The sequence below is a fragment of the Camponotus floridanus genome, unplaced genomic scaffold, assembly GCF_003227725.1.
Source record: "Camponotus floridanus strain SB8 unplaced genomic scaffold, Cflo_v7.5 scaffold47, whole genome shotgun sequence".
Taxonomy (NCBI): Eukaryota; Metazoa; Arthropoda; class Insecta; order Hymenoptera; family Formicidae; genus Camponotus; species Camponotus floridanus.
Window position 1 is genome coordinate 1441408 of NW_020229625.1, and position 22386 is coordinate 1463793.

Below are 22386 nucleotides of genomic sequence, written 5' to 3' on the forward strand. Positions count from 1 at the left end.
TCGAATATTCTCTTCATACTTGACTGTGATTGGTCAATTTCTTAAGGCCATTCCGACCACAATGGCCGTAGCATAAGGTTGTAAGGCGTAAGACTCAAAAAATTGACCAATCACAGTCGAGTATTCTCTTAATACTCGACTGTGATTGGTCAATTTCTTGAGTCTTACGCCTTACAACCTTACACGTCGTCTACAATGGCAGTAGGATTAATGAATTAAAGCTGTAACTTAAAGAATTGACCAATCACAGTCAAGCATTAAGAGAATACTCGACTGTGATTGGTCAATTTTTTGAGTCTTACGCCTTACAACCTTACACTACGGCCATTGTAGAATGACCTTAAGGCTCATGTTTTAAATTACCTATTGTAGACACGGCCTTAACCAATCAGATTAAAGAAATTTTTACTCCTTCTGTCTTGATTGGTCAATCAAATGTTTCAACGTATCCAAAGCGTCTTCCCGACCGCAGCCTAGGCAGTATCAAACGATCGGTGTAAATTAGGCCAGTAGCTTTCGACACACTCGTCCGAATGTGTAGTATTGCATATTCTATGGTGCTGGAATAGGAACTCTGATGCGGACCGAGTAACGGAGCACGAATAGCTGAGTAGACGATCGCGAGGCCCATCATAGCGGATGTCAATTGCTTTTATTTCGTTTGCATTTATTTGTCGGCATCTTCGGTTCCAACATTTCTAACGATGTGGCCATCACGCGCAGTGCCGTTATGACAGATTCACGTGACGCTGTATATCGTACGCGCTTCGGCGAGTCGTTTGACAGTCACCTCCTCGCGCAAGGGCTTTCAAGTAAGATGGCAATGGCGCGCCGGGATGCTAACGAGTAGCTCAGCTGATGATCGGATAAACAAAATGGTAGCTCGCCATGGTCGTGCACCGGCAGGTGATACGTGATTCTTGCATACGAGTGAGTTATTGAGATCGAGGTGGGAAACGGAGGCGCGAGACTGGAGGAAGAGTTTTTAGGCTACGATATGAGTACTGACAGTCATGACCGGACGAAAACATCCTGCAAGGTACCCGCGAGATCCGATGAGGAGAATACGTTCGACGGTAAGCGGATTAAGAAGGAGCGCGGTGACATTTGTGCGGAGAGTAGTGACGCCACCTCAGTCTCCTGCTCCGCAACCGTCATCACCACAACTACTAGCAGCACCACCGTCGCCGCTTCTGCTGCTGCTGTCGAGAAGGGACAACCGCCGGCCGGCAGGTCGTTCGCGACGAACGGCTTCCACGGAGATGGGGATCTACTGCAAGACCTCGTCGCGAGTAAATTCGCGACACTGGCTAATCATAGCGCTTCTTCCAAACAGGACAAGATTCGCATTATGATAGAGGATGGCATTAGGTTAAAAGTCAATTTTCATTTTAAACAACTTTCAAATGCATAATTATTTCAGTTATTATTATAAGACGCTTTTTTCATCATTTTTTCGCATTATACAGGGTGTCCCAAAAGTCATAATCAATCTTTCAAAGACAGATTCCTGGGATCATCTGGAGATGATTTTTCCTCAACGAAAATGTCGAGGCACTAATAATTTTCGAATTATAAGTGATTGGAAATAAGGGGTGTTTCGTAAACTAAGCTTTGCAGAAATAAAATATTAACAAAACCATATTCTTCGATTAATTTTAAATAGAGTTTACTTTAGTTGAGTTTTAATTTAAGGCTTAATTGCAAAGATATATATGATGACAAAAATTGGGAACGTGCAAAAAATGATGGCCTTCATTGACATTTTCGCTGAGGAAAAATCATCTCCAAATCATCCCAGGAATCTGTCTTTGAAAGATTGATTATGAGTTTTGGGACACCCTGTATACATTTTCATTGCACAAATTTTAGTTTGTTATTTTTTATGTATGAGTAAAGTGGTAATATTATGACAATTAAGAATTGATTGTAATAAATTGAAATAGTTGACTAATTATCTCATTAAAATAAGATTATTAAATCTAATGTTAACATTTGCTGTTAATATTCAATTTATTAATCAGCTCTTAATTGTCATAATATTTTATCTATATGTAAAAAATGATGAACTAAAAAGCTAATATATCAAAAGCATGATTTATGCATTTAGCTACTGCCACAGTTTAGCATGCATTATAATAACAATGTTTTGTTTCAATATGTATTTTTTTGTAGTCAATTTCTGATAAAATGTTCAAGTACTTTTTTGTTCAATAAAATATCTAATTATATTTTGCGTTAATGCCTTAGTAGCTAAAAAATATTGAGTAAATTACTTGTAATATATATAATTAGAAAAATTTTAATGCACATAATGAATGAGTATTTGAATCAATTAAAAATTGTTTATAAATGCTGAAATGTTTATTATATATAATTATATATATATATATATATTTAATTATATATATATATATATATATATATATATATTTCTATGTATGTATGTGTATATGTATGCAACAAGCCACATATATATATATATATATATATATATATATATATATATATATGTGGCTTGTTGCATACATATACACATACATACATAGAAATCGCAAATATTTTTCAATTAAAAATAATGAATGTCCGTTTCATATAAAACACAACTCAGACAGAAAAAATAAAATAATTTTTTTACATTACATTTTACAATAAAACTATTTTTTTATTTTTTTATATAATATTTATTTACGTTACTTCCGACATCAAAAATTATATGTAGATGTATATATCATTAAATAATTATATAAAGTTTTATAATTATTGTATAATATTTTAATATAACTTACTAAATATTTTAATATTTTAAATATCTTACTAGAAAAAAAATCGAAAATTTTAATATAAAAATGAAATTACAATAGTTAATGAGTTATTTGGATTTTAGTTTAAAAATTATTGATATCATATAGAGAATTCGCGCGTTTAAACATAATAATAATTGATTCGTTATTGATTTTCACTAGTTATCTGATATTGATTTGTGTATATTTGATTTATTATTTTTTATGTATTATGTACTCCATATATACAATATAGCAATTAACTGATTTTGACAGATTGATTGCTAATACTAAATTTTAATAATTACATATAAATTAGTTAATTTTTTTTTTATGATAGTTTATAATAATTAATAATTTATAATTTTATAATCTTTTTTTTAAATAGTTGAATTAATTATAATAGTTGATTAATATTTTATTAAAATAGAATTATTAAATATTTATAATGCTAATAAAAATATAAAATAAAAAATATTTAATGTTATTAAATATTAACATTTTTTTTCTATATTATTATTCCAATTATTAATTAGCTTTTAATTTTCATAGTATATTATTTTATCCAACATGAAATCTGCACAATAAAAAATTAGTGTTGTGGGACTGTTGAAAATCAATTCCAGATTGATGTGCATGTAAATGTAATTACGAACTTGAATGCACGAATTTTGCATGATATCATGGATCAACTTTGACCAAAAGATATGGTACATAGTCTTGTGCCAAATTACACGCAACAATAGTGAGTAGGATGTCTACTTCCTGGAGAAACATAGAAAACGTGGAGGAAAAACCAGGATTTTCTTTGTACCTGAAAAAATCAAGAAATTTTCATGGTATTTTATTGATACTCAATTAACAAAAAAATTCCCTCTGATTATTTCGTTTTCATATTGTAAACAGTCGGGACAAGCCAAATGAATACATTAAAAATATAAATATACAGGGTGTTTCAGACTACCAGTACCACCCATTTAAAAACTAGAGAAGTGGTTATTTCAAAAAAGTAAAAACATTTTCTTTATAAATCGGGTGCGCTATGGAATGGTGATATTTTCAACTTCTGGTTCCGATCGGAAATAGGCAATTCAGACCGGAAGTGCATTTTTTTAAATGGAACCCCCTATTTTTCATTGCATATTCTTGTAGCTTACCTCGAGAGCTTTCCAAAACACTATAATAAATTATTTTTCCATGAAGTACTTTTCGAGTTATGAGGCTTGAAATCATTTCCTAATTTTATATAAACCATAAAATATCTTGTAAAATATTCATTTTTCGATTATTTTACCTTAATACTTTTATGTACAAAATAATGAGAGGAATCAATTGGTGTAAAGAAAACACATAGTTGTTTCGAAGAAAAAATATGTAATTTGCAATTAACAATTACATATTTTTTCTCGGAAACAATTATGTGTTTTCTTTACATCAATCTCTGTACACCGATTTCTGTCATTATTTTGTACATAAAAGTATTAAGGTAAGATAATCGAAAAATGAATATTTTACAAGATATTTTATGGTTTATGTAAAATTAAGAAATGATTTCAAGCCTCATAACTCGAAAAGTACTTCATGGAAAAATAATTTATTATAGTGTTTTGGAAAACTCTCGAGATAAGCTACAAGAATATGTAATGAAAAATAGGGAATTCCATTTTAAAAAAATGCACTTCCGGTCTGAATCGCCCCTATTTCCGGCCGGAACCAGAAGCTGAAAATATTACTATTCGATAGAGCGCACCCGATTTATAAAGAAAATGTTTTTACTTTTTTTAAATAACCACTTCTCTAGTTTTCAAATTGGTGGTACTGGTGGTCTGAAACACCCTGTATAATATAATAATTCATCTCTTTATATATATCTCTTTATATATCTCTTTATATATTCGATTTCTTAACAAAACATTAAATATGTAGTATGCATTTTTTATTATAATTTTAGGAGATATAAAAAAAAATGAAAGTGTTATGCGTATGAAAAATGTTTATTTTACGAAAATTATTCAGTCTTTTGAATACATTTATAAATATAGCACTTGAAATTTAGGAGGCTATATGTTTTCTCATACAATAAGAGAATTTATCTTGTCAAATTACATCATAAAGATCTTGAAAATATTTTTTTTACCTGAAATTTTAAACAAAAATATCTGGAAGATTAGGAAATTTTCAGAATATTTTTTTTTACAAAATTTGAGTAGACATGTTGTGGTAAGGCAGGTATATATACAAACTATCTAGTTGAGGATATTTGAGATTATCGAATTTTAATAATGGTTGAACGGATGAAGTTTTTAATCGATAGTTCGGGTTTGTTTTACATAACAAAGATGTTTTATAATTTTTATACGTATAACAAAAATAAAAATCTCAATATAAAAATTTTCACTATGTGTTAAGAATTCGTCACGTTTATCAGTTTGAACTATGTCTTTTCACAATTTCTAACATGAGCTAATGATTGATATATTACTTACGTATCAATCTTATCTAATTTTATAATTTATATCTCGGTAATATACAATTGTAAATTATCTATTCATCGAAATTAGCGATGAGGTAGGATTTTGGAATTATTGAGATATGTCATTACAGAGATCTGTACACATGCACATAGAATTTATAAAATAAAAATTTTTTAAATAGTTTTAATCAGTAGAAAAGTATGAGTAAAAATGATACTCAATATTATGGAATAACTTTGCGACGAGATTGAAAAACGTTATTGATATGATTTTCTCTTTTGATTGTTTTAAAGTTACAGATCCTTTATCGACTAATATTCATGATATCAGAAGAGAAATTATGAATTATTATCTGCAAATATCAAAATAAATAAGCTTTTTTAAATGCGAACATTCGTGCTTGATAATGTGAATTAATAAAATGCGCCGAAAAATTTTTTTGATCCATGAATTAATAATAGCTGTAAAACTTGATCATTCATTATAAGAAATCCATTATAAAAATCCATTTTGGCCCAAAATGTAGGACAAATACATACGAGTTTATTTATTAATGTAGAATAACAAAAAGAGAAATTTTTGATGTATTTTAATAATCCACCTTATATGAAATAATCGCATTTAAAAAAACGATGTATGTATGTCGCAAGAAATAAATTTATATGATTCTGCTAAAAATAGAAAAATTAGATTTGAAATTCTCGATTTAGAAGTTGATATTAGGAGGACCTTTTTAGTTTTGGTTTGTGTGTGTGTATGTGTGTAAAGGGTTAGGTATATACACCCTATATATATATATATATATACAGGCTGTAACTGAAAAAGTGCTTACGGAGCAAATAGTGTTATTCCTCATTAAAAATCGAGTCGAAAAGTTTTTAATCAGGCATAACGTTATTTGCTCCGTAGGCGCTTTTTCAGTTACACCCTGTATATTATATAAATGTTATATAATAATTTGTGTGTGTGTGTGTGTTTGTGTGTACACACACACATACAGGGTGTCCCATTTTAATGTCCCACCCCAAATAACTTTCTTATTTTTAATTTTAGAAAAAGATATTTCAGGCAAAAGTTGTATGGTTTCTATGGAATTATTAATTGCAAATTACATATTTTTTCTTAAAAAAAACTGTATGTTTTCTTTACACCAATTGATTTTTCTCATTATTTTGTACATAAAAGTATTAAGGTAAGATAATCGAAAAATGAATATTTTACAAGATATTTTACGGTTTATGTAAAATTAAGAAATGATTTCAAGCCTCATAACTCGACAAGTACTCAATGAAGAAATACTTTATTATAGTGTTTTGGAAAGCTTTCGAGATAAGCTACACGAATATGTAATAAAAAATAGGGAGTTCCATTTAAGAAATTGACGGTGATCTTCACGTGACTTTCAAATGACTCTCCCATGTGAAATCATTGCCACTATCTGATGGTCCCCTTCAAGCCATACAACTTTTGTCTGAAACATTTCTTTCTAAAGTGCATAGTTTATGAAATATTCGACCGGCCCGGGACTTTTGGGACACCCTGTATATATAAACAACTTACTTTTATTTATCATTATTAGAAATTATGCCTAAAAATGAAAATATGCAAATATGTTATTAAGTTTTTAATTTTAATGTCAATTTTCTCTCGAAAACAATATTTTACATATTCACAAAACTTTATATTTAATTCTAAATTCTTAATTATGTCTCTTTCTTTTGAATTATTTTTATGGAATCTTTTCAAATATCCTCTCATAACATCCTGTATATATTACTTTTTCTATTTTATTATATATCTTTATATATCTTTATATATTATATTAATATTAATAATGTAGCAAATTACATATGATTATACACAGAGAAAAATGTATACTGTATTCGAGTAAATATTATTTATTTTAAGTATGTCATAAGTTTGTATATCCGCAAATATATCATAAATTTATCACAAGTATTAAATTTAATTGAATATATTCTGAATTTTAGTAAGTACAGTATTTTAATCAAAAATATTAAATTAAATTAAAACAAAAATTTGGTTTGCTTACATAAAATTGGCGTAAAGTAAGTTTGATTTTTCTTCGATACTACTTTATACAATACTCTATCTAATACTTATACAATATTCTTGAAGAGAAAATAAATTCTTCTTTTGAGTACATGATAATGAGATTTTCTAACACTTGTGATGAGTATATTTTAAAACTATTATCAAGAATATATTCTTTGTTAAAGAAAACTGTTACTTAAAAAAAGAAAAATAAACTGAGTAATTGCTTTTCTGGCAGTAGAATGATATTTTTCTCTATGTATTACATATTTAAATGCAGTGTTTGCTGTAGATAATTTCAAAATTATCTAGATAAAGATAAAGATAAAAATCCGTAAATTTATCTTAGATGAGATAAAGATGATTTTGCTTTTACTTAATCTAAATGAAAGATGAGATAATTATTGCGATAATCTAGATAATTATTTAAATATTTTTGTTTATTTTAGAAGACTATAAATATTTGTAAAAAATGTGACGCAGATTATAAATGGGATATTAAAACCATAAACACATATTTTTTCTCTTTTCCTAAAGAATATTTAAATAATAGCAAAAAGATATATAAATGATATGATAAATATTTATTTATTAATTTATATTTATAATATATTTATAATATATTAATAATATAAAAATAATATATTAATAATAATATTATAAAAAATATATTTTAGACATTTTAGATAGATTTTTAGAAGCTTGCTTTAGATTTTTGGAAAACTTTTTTGCATGATGAAAACGTCATCTTAGACAATTTTTAGATAAGATGACATCTATTTTTCATCTAAGATAAAGATAAAGATACTTTGTATTTCTTCATCTAATTAAAGATAAAGATGATCTATTTCTTTGTCTAGATGATTATCTAGATAATTTTATCTAGATACCAGCAAACACTGTTTAAATGATAACTTTTGTGCATATTTTATATATTTTGCAATAATTATTTATTAATTTTAAAAGTTTAACTCTTTTGCTTTTGATAAGAAAAATGTTAATATCAATTTTTTAAATTATAGCGAAGAATCTAGAGCATGTGTGGACGAGATCTTCTCGCAAGTGGAACGACTTAAATTAGAGGAGAAGTTATTGTTGTACCTGAAACTTCCGTTACTACTGACAAATCCAGGTGGGACCATTGATCCACTGAGGCAACCATTGAATCCATTAGGAAATCGTTATGAAATTCATCAAACTATTATGTGGATTAAAACACACTTAGAAGAAGATCCAGATGTATCTTTACCGAAGCAAGAAGTCTATGATGAATACAAGTAAGTTGTGTATGTGTGTATATGATATATAAGATGTATCAGAAATAGTATAAATGAAAAGAATATGATTACATAAATAACATAAGTGAAAAATATAGAATCAAATTTTTTTATACAAAGTTTTATTTCTTAAAAATAATTTTTCGGTCAAAGTAATGCAACAAGTTTCAATGATGCATTTATTTCATTGCATGAAAATATTGCTCTTTTTTTGTCATACACAAAATTATAATAATATTAATATTGTTTGAGTTAAAGAAATAGAAGTAAATCGTTTATAATTATTTATAATTATTTATAATTATAAACAGAAATAATTATATATAGTAAAATCCATAGCTAGCATAGATTATCAATTAAAAATGCATACATATTCGATGTATTTTTTCACAGTTAATTTTCTTTTTTAAAAAGGAAATCTTATGTAAGATTCTATTTTATATTTTTGCGTAAGAAATCGCCTCCCGATTTTTAATATATTCTGTTTATACAGAGTGTCCCAAAAGTCCCGGATCGGTCGAATATTTCATAAACTATATACTTTAGAAAGAAATGTTTCAAACAAAAGTTGTATGGTTTGAAGGGGACCATCAGATAGTGGCAATGATTTGACATGGGAGAGTCATTTGAAAGTCACGTGAAGATCACCGTCAATTTCTTAAATGGAACCCTCCATTTTTTATTATATATTCGTGTAGCTTATCTCGAGAGCTTTCCAAAACACTATAATAAAGTATTTCTTAATTGAGTACTTTTCGAGTTATGAGGCTTGAAATCATTTTTTTAATTTGGCATAAACCATAAAATATCTAATAAAATATTCATTTTTCGATTATCTTACCTTAATACTTTTATGTACAAAATAATGAGAGGAATCAATTGGTGTAAAGAAAACACATAGTTGTTTTAAAAAAAAATATGTAATTTGCAATTAACAATTAACTTTTGTTTGAAACATTTCTTTCTAAAGTACATTGTTTATGAAATATTCGACCGGTCCGGGACTTTTGGGACACTCTGTATATACACAGAATGTTCCTTTAACTTTTCCACACAATTATTTTTCGAAAACCTCATTCGCTATTCAAAATAAGTATTCTAAAAATGTCTTTTAATCGTTCATCAAAGATAGATTGAATGACGTTGGAGGATTTATATCATAACTCACAATAAACTTGTCTCGGAATGAACTACACGTCTAAAAAAAATAGATGGTTCTATTTGAAAAAATAAAAACACGTTCGAAATTCACGTTAGAAAAAAACTGTGCTCATTATAAGATGTTCTCTTATCCATCAAATAGCGAATACGTAGTGAGAAATAAGTACGTGGAAAGATATAAATAGATCTCTAAATTTTCAACTAAAAATATTATAACAGAAAAATTTTCGTAAAATTAAGTGAAAATATTATTTGCAAATTTTTATTTCAAACAGTAATAGATAATAATAAAGGTTTAAGACCAGACCATAGATTACATTTAGACAATCGCTGTGAGTTGCATGTACACTAATATTAATGATGCACATACGATTCACAAATAGACAATTAAATGTATTCTATGATTGACTAACTTTAAATCCTTCTCTCTATCTCTAAAAATTAGCAGTCCAGAAAAATAATTTTTTTACTTTTTCACGAACTTTATGATTCTTTGTGTGTGTGTACACACACACACACGCGTATAACTTCTTTATATTTTATTTTTATAATTTTTATATTCTTTTTCTAATTTTTATATTAAAAATGTATAATTGAAAAATTGGGGGAATAAAAAATGAAAAATAAAAGATTGAAAAATATAAAATTGAAAAATTTTAAAGAAATGGAAGACTGTGTTATTTATATAAACGAAAATTTCACAAATATTATTTCTGATACAATAATTATTTACTGTAATAAATAGACATTACAAAAAATCATTTCTTGAAGAAGTTACATTTGATGCCTATTTTCAGCATCTATTGCATAAGAAATTCTATGAAACCATTATCGACAGCTGATTTTGGAAAAGTCATGAAACAGGTATATCCACGAGTACGTCCTCGCAGACTGGGCACACGGGGAAATTCTCGCTATTGCTACGCGGGTATGCGTAAACGAATTAAATTGGATCCTCCGACACTGCCAAAGATATCTGGCCCTCAAACTGTGAGCAGCATATATGAGCATTTATATATATATAGACATACATGTGTGTGCGCGCGCACACACATACACACACACATACATACAGGGTGTCCCAAATGTCCCGGATCGGTCGAATATTTCATAAACTATGCACTTCAGAAAGAAATGTTTCAGACAAAAGTTGTATGGCTTGAAGGGGGCCATCAGATAGTGGCAATGATTTGACATGGGAGAGTCATTTGAAAGTCACGTGAAGATCACCGTCAATTTCTTAAATGGAACTCCCTATTTTTTATTAAATATTCTGGCTCACGTCGAGAGCTTTCCAAAGCACTATAATTAAGTTAGTTTTCATTAAGTACTTTCCGAATTGAATGAGGCTTGAAATCATTTCTTAATTTTACATAAACCGTAAAATATCTTGTAAAATATTCATTTTTCGATTATCTTACTTTAATACTTTTATGTACAAAATAATGAGAGAAATCAATTGGTGTAAAGAAAAAACATAGTTGTTTTTAAGAAAAAAATATGTAATTTGCAATTAACAATTACATATTTTTTTTTAAAACAACTATGTGTTTTCTTTACACCAATTGATTCCTCTCATTATTTTGTACATAAAAGTATTAAGGTAAGATAATCGAAAAATGAATATTTTACTAGATATTTTATGGTTTATGCAAAATATGAAATGATTTTAAGCCTCATAACTCGAAAAGTACTCAATGAAGAAATACTTTATTATAGTGTTTTGGAAAGCCCTCGAGATAAGCTACACGAATATGTAATAAAAAATAGGGGGTTCTATTTAAGAAATTGAAGGTGATCTTTACGTCACCTTCAAATGACTCTCCAAGGTCAAATCATTGCCACTATCTGATGGCCCCCTTCAAGCCATATATAAGTTATATATATAACTTTCGTCTGAAACACTTCTGCCTAAAATGCATAGTTTATGAAATATTCGACCGGTCTGTTACTTTTGGGACATCCTGTATATTTATAATAAAAAGTTTTTAAGAAATCCTTTAAAACAAAATCATCCGTGCACGAGTAATACGTAAAAAATTTTTGCTTAATTTTATTCGTTAATAAATTTTTTATTTTTTGATTTAAAAAAAATATTTAAAATGAATGTAACTAAGTTGCCACAGAAACGATGTTCTCCATTTCTTTAGCAATCGAATTCGCTATCAATTTTATGATAAAATTAAAACTTTTATTACAAGTAAATCACAAATATGACTATGATTTTATAATTCCAAATGAAAATTTTCTAATAAAACTCATAAAATTAATAGCAATTAAAAAAATAAAAATTTCTATATATAGCATTTTATTTTTTAACTCGACTGTATTTTTAAAATAGTGACTTTTTTCTAAAAATTTTTCTATTTTAATAACATATACATTATGCAGAATTTCGAGATTTTTTCAGAGTCACAAAAGTGGCTTTCTCAGCAGGGAACAGACGATCAAATGTAAAAAAATTTTATTTTCTCAAAAATGGTATATTTAGGGGTTTTCGATATCGCTGATTCCAATTCTAAGCATAAATTTATAAAATTATAGAAAAAATAAAATTTCGAGCATCTAATAGCAATATTGATAACATGAATGAATATAAACACATGGACTCATGAAGAAAATTTTCCTTTAACATTATCCAGAGCTAACGATGTGGACATAAAAAATTTGTAGCTCCTTTTAGACTTTTGGGTTTTTCATTATTTGTTTTGTTTTTAATATAGAAGAAGTCGCCATGTCGCGAAGAAGGGTATATTCCGGCGGTGCAAACAGAAAATTAGCCATGCATTGCGTGAGCAACGTGGGCTACATATACACATGTATATTTAATAAAAACATTTAGTATTTAAAATATCATTAATTTATTAGTAAACTCAAGAGCCACAAAAGTGGCTTTTCTGGCAGTCTAAAGGTTAATAAATTTTAATTATTATTTTTTATTTAATTTTTTTCAAATTTTATTATCTATTGATTTTGAAACTCTTCTGGGTTTATTTTCAAAGCAATAAAAGACTACGTTGAAACTTATATATTCGTAATCTATATATAATAAACTTCTGCCATAAAATTAATTCTGAATTTGATTGTTAAAATGGGAATGTTTTGATTACACTTTCTATTTCTTATACATTTTTTTTAATTTATCTGTTATACACTTTAAGTGAAACACTATATTTATTTTATTATAGTAATGATCATTTATATATTATAATTATTCTACATATATATATATATATACATATATATATATATATATATATATATATATATATATATGTATACGAGTAAAAGAAAAAGAAAGAGAGAAATATATATTCTTTCAATTGTTTTTATATTTTCTTTAAAAATTATATAAGTTAAGATTTTGCTTCACAATACAATATTGAATTATAAATTGCCAAAAAAATGAAATTAATAAATTCTTTTCTTACACAGTTGTGCTGTATATATGCATACATTCGTGAATTTGCATGCTACGATATTTAATAATTTCTTTTTCATTTCTTTCACACACAAAAAATTGTTTAAGGACTTCTTAACTCATTTTTTGTAATTCGTGGGTGCAAATTATGATACACTCTATATACGTCGCAATTTTTTTTTACTATCCATTATTAATGTTTGGCTGATGTAATGGTATGAATTGATACAAAGGACAAAATATTTTATCAATTTGTATCAATTTGTATTTGTTTGGCGAAAAAAAATTATACAATTTCTCAATCTTAATTCATAATTCAATATGATTATATTATAGTATAATTTAAATAAAATACTTAAAATAAAAAATTTAACTGTCTTGTTATATATATGTTTAACTTATATAATAAAACTTTTATTTTAGATCACACATGTAATTCTTCTAAATTTTTGCATGTTAAAAACAAATTTTATTCATAAATTAGCATATCAAGTTAGATTTTAAAATTAAAAGTAATTTTGGCTATATTAAAAGAAAAAATTAAATAAAAACTTTTTTTTATTTACACTTATATTTTAGCATTTGAAAATCTTAACCAAAAATGTAATATTTTTGAAATACAATTTTTTTAAAGCTTATTAAAATTTATAATTATCAAAATTAATATATATTTATATTGATAGTAATATAGATATTTTGAAATTATATATATATATATATATATATATATATATATATATATATATCAGTTTGTCGTAATATAAGCAATGTAAAATATAAAAAATATGTTTAACAAATGTAAATTTTACATATGTGTATATTTTATAATTTGACTTTGCAAATTAAAAAAGATAACTCATTTCTTTTCTAGTAATAATAATTTTTATTATTTTTTGAAATTGGTAATGATGATGTGTGTGAACTACTTTTTAAATCGTGTAATCGATAATAAATTATTTATATATATATATATATATATATATATATATATATATATACAGGGTGGGCCATTTTAAGTGATCCACTCAAATATTTCGGAAAATAATGAAAAATCAAAAAAATGTTTCAGATAAAAGTTGTATGGCTTGAAGGGGGCCATCAGATAGTGGCAATGATTTGACCTTGGAGAGTCATTTGAAGATGACGTAAAGGTAACCTTCAATTTCTTAAATGGAACTCCCTATTTTTTATTACATATTCGTGTAGCTTATCTCGAAAGCTTTCCAAAACACTATAATAAAGTATTTCTTCATTGAGTACTTGTCGAGTTATGAGGCTTGAAATCATTTCTTAATTTTACATAAACCGTAAAATATCTTGTAAAATATTCATTTTTCGATTATCTTACCTTAATACTTTTATGTACAAAATAATGAAAGAAATCAATTGGTGTAAAGAAAACACATAGTTGTTTTTAAGAAAAAAATATGTAATTTGCAATTAACAATTACATATTTTTTTTTTAAAACAATTTTACTAGATATTTTATGGTTTATGTAAAATTAATATATTATTTTAAGCCTCATAACTCGAAAAGTACTTCATGGAAAAATAATTTATTATAGTGTTTTGAAAAGCTCTCGAGATAAGCTAGAAGAATATGGAAAAGTATATAGGATGTCCCATTTAAAAAGTTGGAGGTGAACTTCACGTAATCTTCAGGTGACTCTTCAAGGTCAAATTAATGGCACCATCTTATGTCTCCCTTCAAGCCATACAATTTTTGTCTAAAACAACTTTATGTGAAAGTCATTTTGAATTTCTTAAATGGAACACCCTATATATTTTTGCATACTCTTGTAGCTTATCTCGAGAGTTTTCCAAAACACTATAATAAATTATTTTTCCATGAAGTACTTTTGGAGTTATGAGGATTGAAATCATTTCTTAATTCTACATAAACCATAAAATATCTTGTAAAATATTCATTTTTCGATTATCTTACCTTAATACTTTCATGTACAAAATAATGACAGAAATCGATTGGTGTGAAGAAAACATACAGTTGTTTTTAAGAAATTAACAATTCCATATTTTTTCTTAAAAACAACTGTATGTTTTCTTTACACCAATTGATTTCTGCTCATTATTTTGTACATAAAAGTATTAAGGTAAGATAATCGAAAAATGAATATTTTACAAGATATTTTATAGCTTATGTAAAATTAAGAAATGATTTCAAGCCTCACAACTCAAAAAGTACTTGATGAAAAAATGTTTATTTATAGTGTTTTGGAAACCTCTCGAGGTAAGCTACAAGAATATGCAAAAATATATAGGGTGTTCCATTTAAGAAATTCAAAATGACCTTCACGTAACCTTCATGTGACTCTTCAAGGTCAACTAATGGCACCATCTTATGTCCCCCTAGAAACCATACAACTTTTGTCTGAAACATCTTTTTCTAAAATTAAAAATAAGAAAGTTATTTGGAATGGGACATTAAAATGGAACACTCTGTATATATATAATTTAATTATTATTTAATTATTATTAAATTTAGGGAGAGCATTCAGAGGAAAACATTACTGAGGAAATGTTAGGCGCTGCATCTACATTGATAAGAGAATGGGCAGAGAGTGTATTAGGCTTGAAATTTCCAAATTTGAGTGCCTTAGCGCGGCATCTTGTTGATAATTTTCGTGTTGATACTCGATCTCTGGCTGCTGTATGTATTTTATCCACTTCAGAAGACCGTGATCCTTTATCTGATAAACGTGAGTACATTTGGAATTTCTCAAATATTAGTTTAATAAAATAAATTTCTCGTAAACTACTTTGCATTTTAATAACTCATTTTGAAAATTCTTAATTATTAAATTAATTGTTAAATTATTTATTATTAGAAGAAATTTCGGATTTACCAACAATGCCTCTGAATGTCAAACCTGCTAAATTGCGAGAGGCTCAATTACAGTTGCAACGTAAGCTTCAACAACGGGAGCATATAAAAGATCAGAAACGTCGTCATCTCGACACTATCATACAGGTATATACTATTTCCAAAGAGCTTATATGAAAAAAGAAATGCAAATAACCTTTATTTTTTTGTTTTTTATTTTTTAGATATACAGAGTTTTATATGAAATGTTATAAGAGTCTTTCTTCAAAATTTGACATCGCACAAGAAATGATTTAGATAAAATTTATATGATTTTAAGAGAAAAAATGGATCATTTTGAAATTTAATTAAGATCATTTTTCGAGATCATGTGATTCCTCACAATATTTGGTGTAAAAGTTAAGATAGGTTAGCCATAAATTTAATATTTTACAAGATATTTCTTTTTCTTCCCCCTCCTCTTTCCCTTTCTTTCTCTCTCATAGTTTATATAAAATTATGTTGAAATAAAATATAAAATATCTCGTAAACTATTTTTGGCCTTTCTGTTTTTATAACTTTTTATGTCAAATGTGAGACATCAATTTATATAAAAAAATTGGAACGATTCCATTTTAAAAAACTAGATCTTCAAAAATGATTTTAGTTAAAATTTAAAATTTTTAACTTTTTTCTCTCAAAATCCTATGAATTTTATTTAAAGCATTTTTTGTATCATGTCAAGTTAAAAAAAACACTTTGTAACATTTTATGTGAATTACTTTGTATAAAGAAATTAGAAAAATATACAATGCAAATTTTTATTTATTTATTTTCAAGATATTTAATTTCAAAAATTCTTTCTAGTATGAGATTAAAAGGGCTAAAATATGAAATATTTTTAATTTAACTAATGATTAATTGAGAGAATATAATTACATATTCAGAATAATTCTTTTTTTTTTCTAGAATAAAGAAAAAGTCATCGAAAATAAAGGAAATATTAGTAAAGGATACAAAAAAGTCAAATCTAACCAATCACCTCAAGGTACAAACACAGCAGCGACAACAGTGAGCGCACAAAATTCACTGACAAAATTAAATTTGTCTACTGTAGTCTACAACCGGCAAAAAAGGGTATCAAAAACCTGCAATCAACAGCAGCACCAGCAGCAGCAACAGTCCTGCAATGTTTCCGAAGAATCTAACTGTGATAATCTAGTAGTATCGCGTGAAGATAGACAGAATAATAGCAATCCTAGAATAATGAGTGTGCAACGCGATATCAAAAGTAAAAATTCCAGGAAACGTGCCAATAATCCAATTGTAACACAACAGGAGTCCAGCCCCGAGAAACAGACGAAACTTGCAGAAGAAAATTCAAAGCATTCCAACGTCTTGTTACCTAAGCTAGCGTCTATCCAACGTGCCGGTAAGATATCAGTGATACTAGCTAGCAATTCAAAATCTATCAAATGCAAAGCGGTCGAAGCCGCGGACAGTCAGCTTGCTAAAAACTGTGATATTGATTCGTCGAGTTGTTCCGCCACCAGTGCAATGGAAACATCCTCAGGACTTCTCACGAAGGATCAGATCCGCCTCTTGAAAGATGAAAAGGCTCGAGACATCGATACGGATGCATTGGACGATTATTTAAATGGCGGAAACAATTCGCAGGAGCAAGAGGAGGAATTACTGCAGTACTTCCAACAGAGCAACTCGTCTAGCTCTGATGTAGAAACCAGCGTCATTGGTTCTGATGCCGAACAGATTTCTCGATCCGATAAGGTATCACAATTGCGATTAATATTACAGGAGAACTTAAAGGCATCCACTATTACCGCTGATCTAGCGCCTGCAACTGTCGTTCGGCAAAGCGTTGCCACGGAAAAACGGGATTGCTCGCAGAAACACAACAATCTCATCCTCTCGACTCTGCTAAATCATAATTCAAGCAATACTCGTCGTCGTGTTAGTTTCGAAACGAATGTCGTCGAACATGCTCAGGAGGCAGCAACACTAAACGTAACCAATACTGTACCACAGAGTCCAAATACGCGACGCAGGATATTTAACTTCACCCCAATCTCGCCCGGCCCGCATTCTCCGATTAATGGTCGGGCATCCAAATCAAATTCAGCGAATGCCAGTCCATTCGTATCACCGCGTAATACCCCAGTGCCAAGATCACGCAGTAATTTGCAAGCTGGTAGTTCTAGAACGCGCAACCAAAAGACTCTCTCCCGCTCCATTTCTTGTAGTGTGCCGTATACTATCAAGACGACAGACACCTTTATCGTACCAACATCTACTGGAGCGGAACCCACGCGACAGATGCTGACAATTGCAACGACCAATTCATCGGAGGTGAGATTACAGAAAACAATGCAAATAAGCTCAATTATTACAGTCAGATATTTGTTTTTTTATGTCTTCATTTTTCATATTTTTATCTTGCTTTTAATATTATTTATATCTTTATTTATATATTTAAGAGCGCAACTCAACTATATTATTTTATATTTATTCTTTCGTGACGCATGTGTGTGTAAAATGAGAATATTATATAAAATAAATGTTAATTTTCATTGTGTGTATATATATTGAAATAAGTATAAAGAATGAATATGGGAAAAATTGTTGATAGGGAGATTTTTTTTTAGTTTGAATAAAATAAAAATATAAATATTTGATGGTAGATCTAAGTCTTTTTTATAATTATATCAAAAAAATATATTGGAAGCTGTTTCTACAATAATGACTTTTGAGATATTTAAGTTAAAGATTAATATTTAAAAAAAGTGTTAAATTTATGTGTCAAACAAATTATATTGTTTAAAAAATTTGTTCTAGAAAAATAATGATATCAAAAAATTGTGAAAATTGTGAAAATAGGAAAAATTGAAAATTATAAAATTTCATCCTTTTTGTATGCAATATGATTATTATCTTATTTAAATATTTGCATATATGTAAATTAATATTATTAGATAATCTATAAGATTGTATGTGCATATGTGTATATAGACACATAAAGTTCCTATTTGAATGGAAATATCTGTGTATACTTTTTAAACTTGACATTGCACGAAAAATATTTCAGACAAAATTTTATATGGTATTGAAGAGAAAGAAAAAGGTTCATAATTTTGAATTTTTATTAAAATTATTTTTCAATGTCATAAAGATCAACCTAGTGTTAAATGAACTTAGTTCAAATGAAATCATCTGAATTTTGAGATAACATTGATTCATTGTAACAAATTATAAGAATAGGATGGTCGAAAATTGAATAGTTTACAAGATATTTGACATAATTTTTTATGTGTTGAAACGTATATTTGCAATGAATAGTTACATATTTTTTCTTAAAAACATTAGTATTTTCTTTACACCAATTGATTTCTCTTATTATGTATAAAAATATTAAGGTAAAAAATAACTGAAAAATGAATATTTTATGGAATATTTTTATTTATATAATTTATGTAAAATAATAAGAATAATTCAGAAACATGCTTACAAAACCCAATAATATCCTTTATAGCTCAAAGAAAAAGAGAATTTATTTCTATAGGTCAAATTATATATATAATACATACATCTCGAATATTTTTATAATACTTCTCTAGTTCTGTATGAAATAGATCAAGAAAACATTAAAAAATCAAGATTTACAGTCTAAAACTATGTTTTATTTATTTTCAAATTTTTTGGACATGTTCTGCACACATGCCTTTCAATGAACATAAAATAATTTTTTCTTCTGGCATAAAAGAAGCAAAGATTAGAAATATGTGTAATTTATATATATAAATCATAAAATATATATAATCAAATAAAAGCATACAAATAAAATAAACATCTATAAAAAATATTTTCCGATGCAGGTCGCCCTAAAGGAATCGCCGTGCGCCGCATTTTTGGATCTAACACCGCAGAAACAATTACTAATCAATTATCCGAGCCAAGAGAATTTGCAAGAGATCAAGAATGTATATCAAAAAGGCCAGCCAGCCCCGCCTGATCAGGAGATCACAGAACTTCTTCATGCTGGTAGACATTTGAGTAGTGAACAATTATTCTACAGATCACAATCGGTACCATTGCATAGGATGGTGAATCCCGTACAATCCGTAATATCTCCAATTTCGACTCAACATAGCCTATCGACTGTGCAAAGTCAAAACTTTAATCCGTCAACGAGCAGTTCTGTTGCGCCTACTCCAGTACCGAGCGAATATAACGATTTCGGTCCCTCCATCGGACAAGAAAGTACGTACTTATTGGATGACACAAACTTTATGTCAGACGAGCAACAATTTTTAATGACAGACAAAGGAATCACATCCGAAAACATTAATAACATTCTTACAATTTTGGACGAAGAAGGCCAGTCGAATTTACAGATGTCCCCAGAACAGACTACAGAAGAGACATTGAACAACGCGATCAATCTTGCTTTACCGAATACGAATCTAAATTTATCGGAAGAAGATATGTTAGATCCATCAAGTATCCTCAGTGACGCTGGTGCATTACAGAAAATAATTCAATCACGTTCGTATCCTAATACGCCATTGCCGGTACCAGTGTCAGTATATACGCCATCATATATCGAAGACAGTAATGGTTCTAGGTCGTATCCATCAACGCCTTTGCATACGGTACAATCCCAAGAGGTGTATCAGGATCCAGGCGAGCCGATACTTTCCAGTCCCATTCTTAATTCTCTCAGTTTACAGAACGACACAATAAATGTTGCCGTTGCTACTGTTACCGGCGCCACTGCCGGCACTGATGTCGACACTGCCGCAACCACTTCTTCCAATAATCTGTGCAGAAATGTTGCTGACTTTTTGGAGGCTAATTTTCTTGGAGAAACGGACACAGAGACGGATGATCTAGATCCGCTCGGTAATTTCGACGGCCTGCAAGATATGGATTCGTTGACACCACTGTTCAACGAAGTCACGGAGCCTAATCGCTAAAACTATTTTTTTCATCTATCGTAATTTTGCATTTGCACAGGGAGAAGTGTAATAAACTATAGACTGTTTAAGTCCGGTGGTTCTCAGTCGTATTACTTTATAGACCATTTTAGAATAAATGAGAAAAGATTATCAAGCAAGGTGTATAAGTAAATTTTAGTAAATAATTAAGATATTATTCAATTTTAAGTAGTAGGATACTTCGAATTTTCTGTATCTACTGCGATATGTAATTTAACCATATGACAGTTATAAATATTTTAATTATTTTTTACTACAAATTTTTATGTATATAGATTCTTTATAGAAGAAATTATTTCAGCTTATAGTAAATTATATTTTAACATGCAATTTACTATGCAGGCTGTATCGACGACTGTTTAATCTTTATTGCAATAAAAATAGTATTGAAAATTGGTCGAATTTTCTGAAATTTTGAAAAACTCGCGATTTTTTAAATATATGTTTATATATAAATTATTAAAGATAATGTACATCGATGATATACATTTTAGTACATATGATATATATATATATATATATATATATATATATATATATATCATATGTACGTACCATGAAGTAAGAGAGAGGAGATCGAACTTGATAGCGCGCGAGTAGAGAAAATGGTCCCGATTTGTGGCTCTTAAGGTGAAATCACACGGTATATAGCGTGCGGAATAGAAAGTGTGTCATAGATCAGCCAATCAGCGTTATTCCGCATTACGCATTACGCACGCTTTGGTGTGCTCTGTTCACATGGTACGTAAATGACTTAAAAGACTGAAAAAAATTTGAAATATGTTTTAAAAATTGAAAAAATTAATTAGAATATATAAACTATTGTAACGTAAATAATCTTTTATACAATTTGAGACATAATATATCATAAAGACAGTTAATCAAAACAAAAATAAATTTTATTTTCTAAATTATATCTGTATTGGATACGTCAAAAAACCTTCTATGACTATATGTGAACAGAGCACACTGAAATCGTGCGTGATGCGGAATGCGTGTTTGTGTAAGTTTCTTAGCATTTGCTAACGGAATTTGATTTTGGAGCATCTGTCTCGTTTTGTATTTTTAATTACAAACTTTCAATAAAATAATGAAGAAGTTTATAGTACGTGAAACGATGAAATATTTAATGAAAATATATCTCAGAAATCCGATGCTGCATCATCGTAAAGAAAAATTAAGACAAACGTTAAATTAGCAAAACATGAATGTTCTACCAGATTAAAATTTGTTTTCGGTAACTTGAAATTACAGTGCATGCATTAATAATACTGTAACACAGAATACAAGAAATGTTATTAAATCTACAAAAATTCGCATTTTTTTAAAAATACTAGACTTTTTTTACTCATTTACACTAGATTGTGGTTCACTCATGTTGT

General features: G+C 28.2%; 1 protein-coding gene across 1 annotated transcript; it reads left to right on the top strand.

Moving 5' to 3' along the window:
* Positions 1-521: 521 nt before the first annotated feature.
* LOC105248394 (DNA-binding protein RFX7) lies at positions 522-21119 on the top strand. The gene is made up of 7 exons (XM_011253153.3): positions 522-1371; positions 8335-8589; positions 10548-10740; positions 15675-15888; positions 16018-16160; positions 16962-18359; positions 19883-21119. The coding sequence occupies exons 1-7, from the start codon at positions 998-1000 to the stop codon at positions 20981-20983; spliced, it is 3678 nt and encodes a 1225-aa protein (XP_011251455.1). The 5' UTR covers positions 522-997; the 3' UTR covers positions 20984-21119.
* Positions 21120-22386: the final 1267 nt, after the last annotated feature.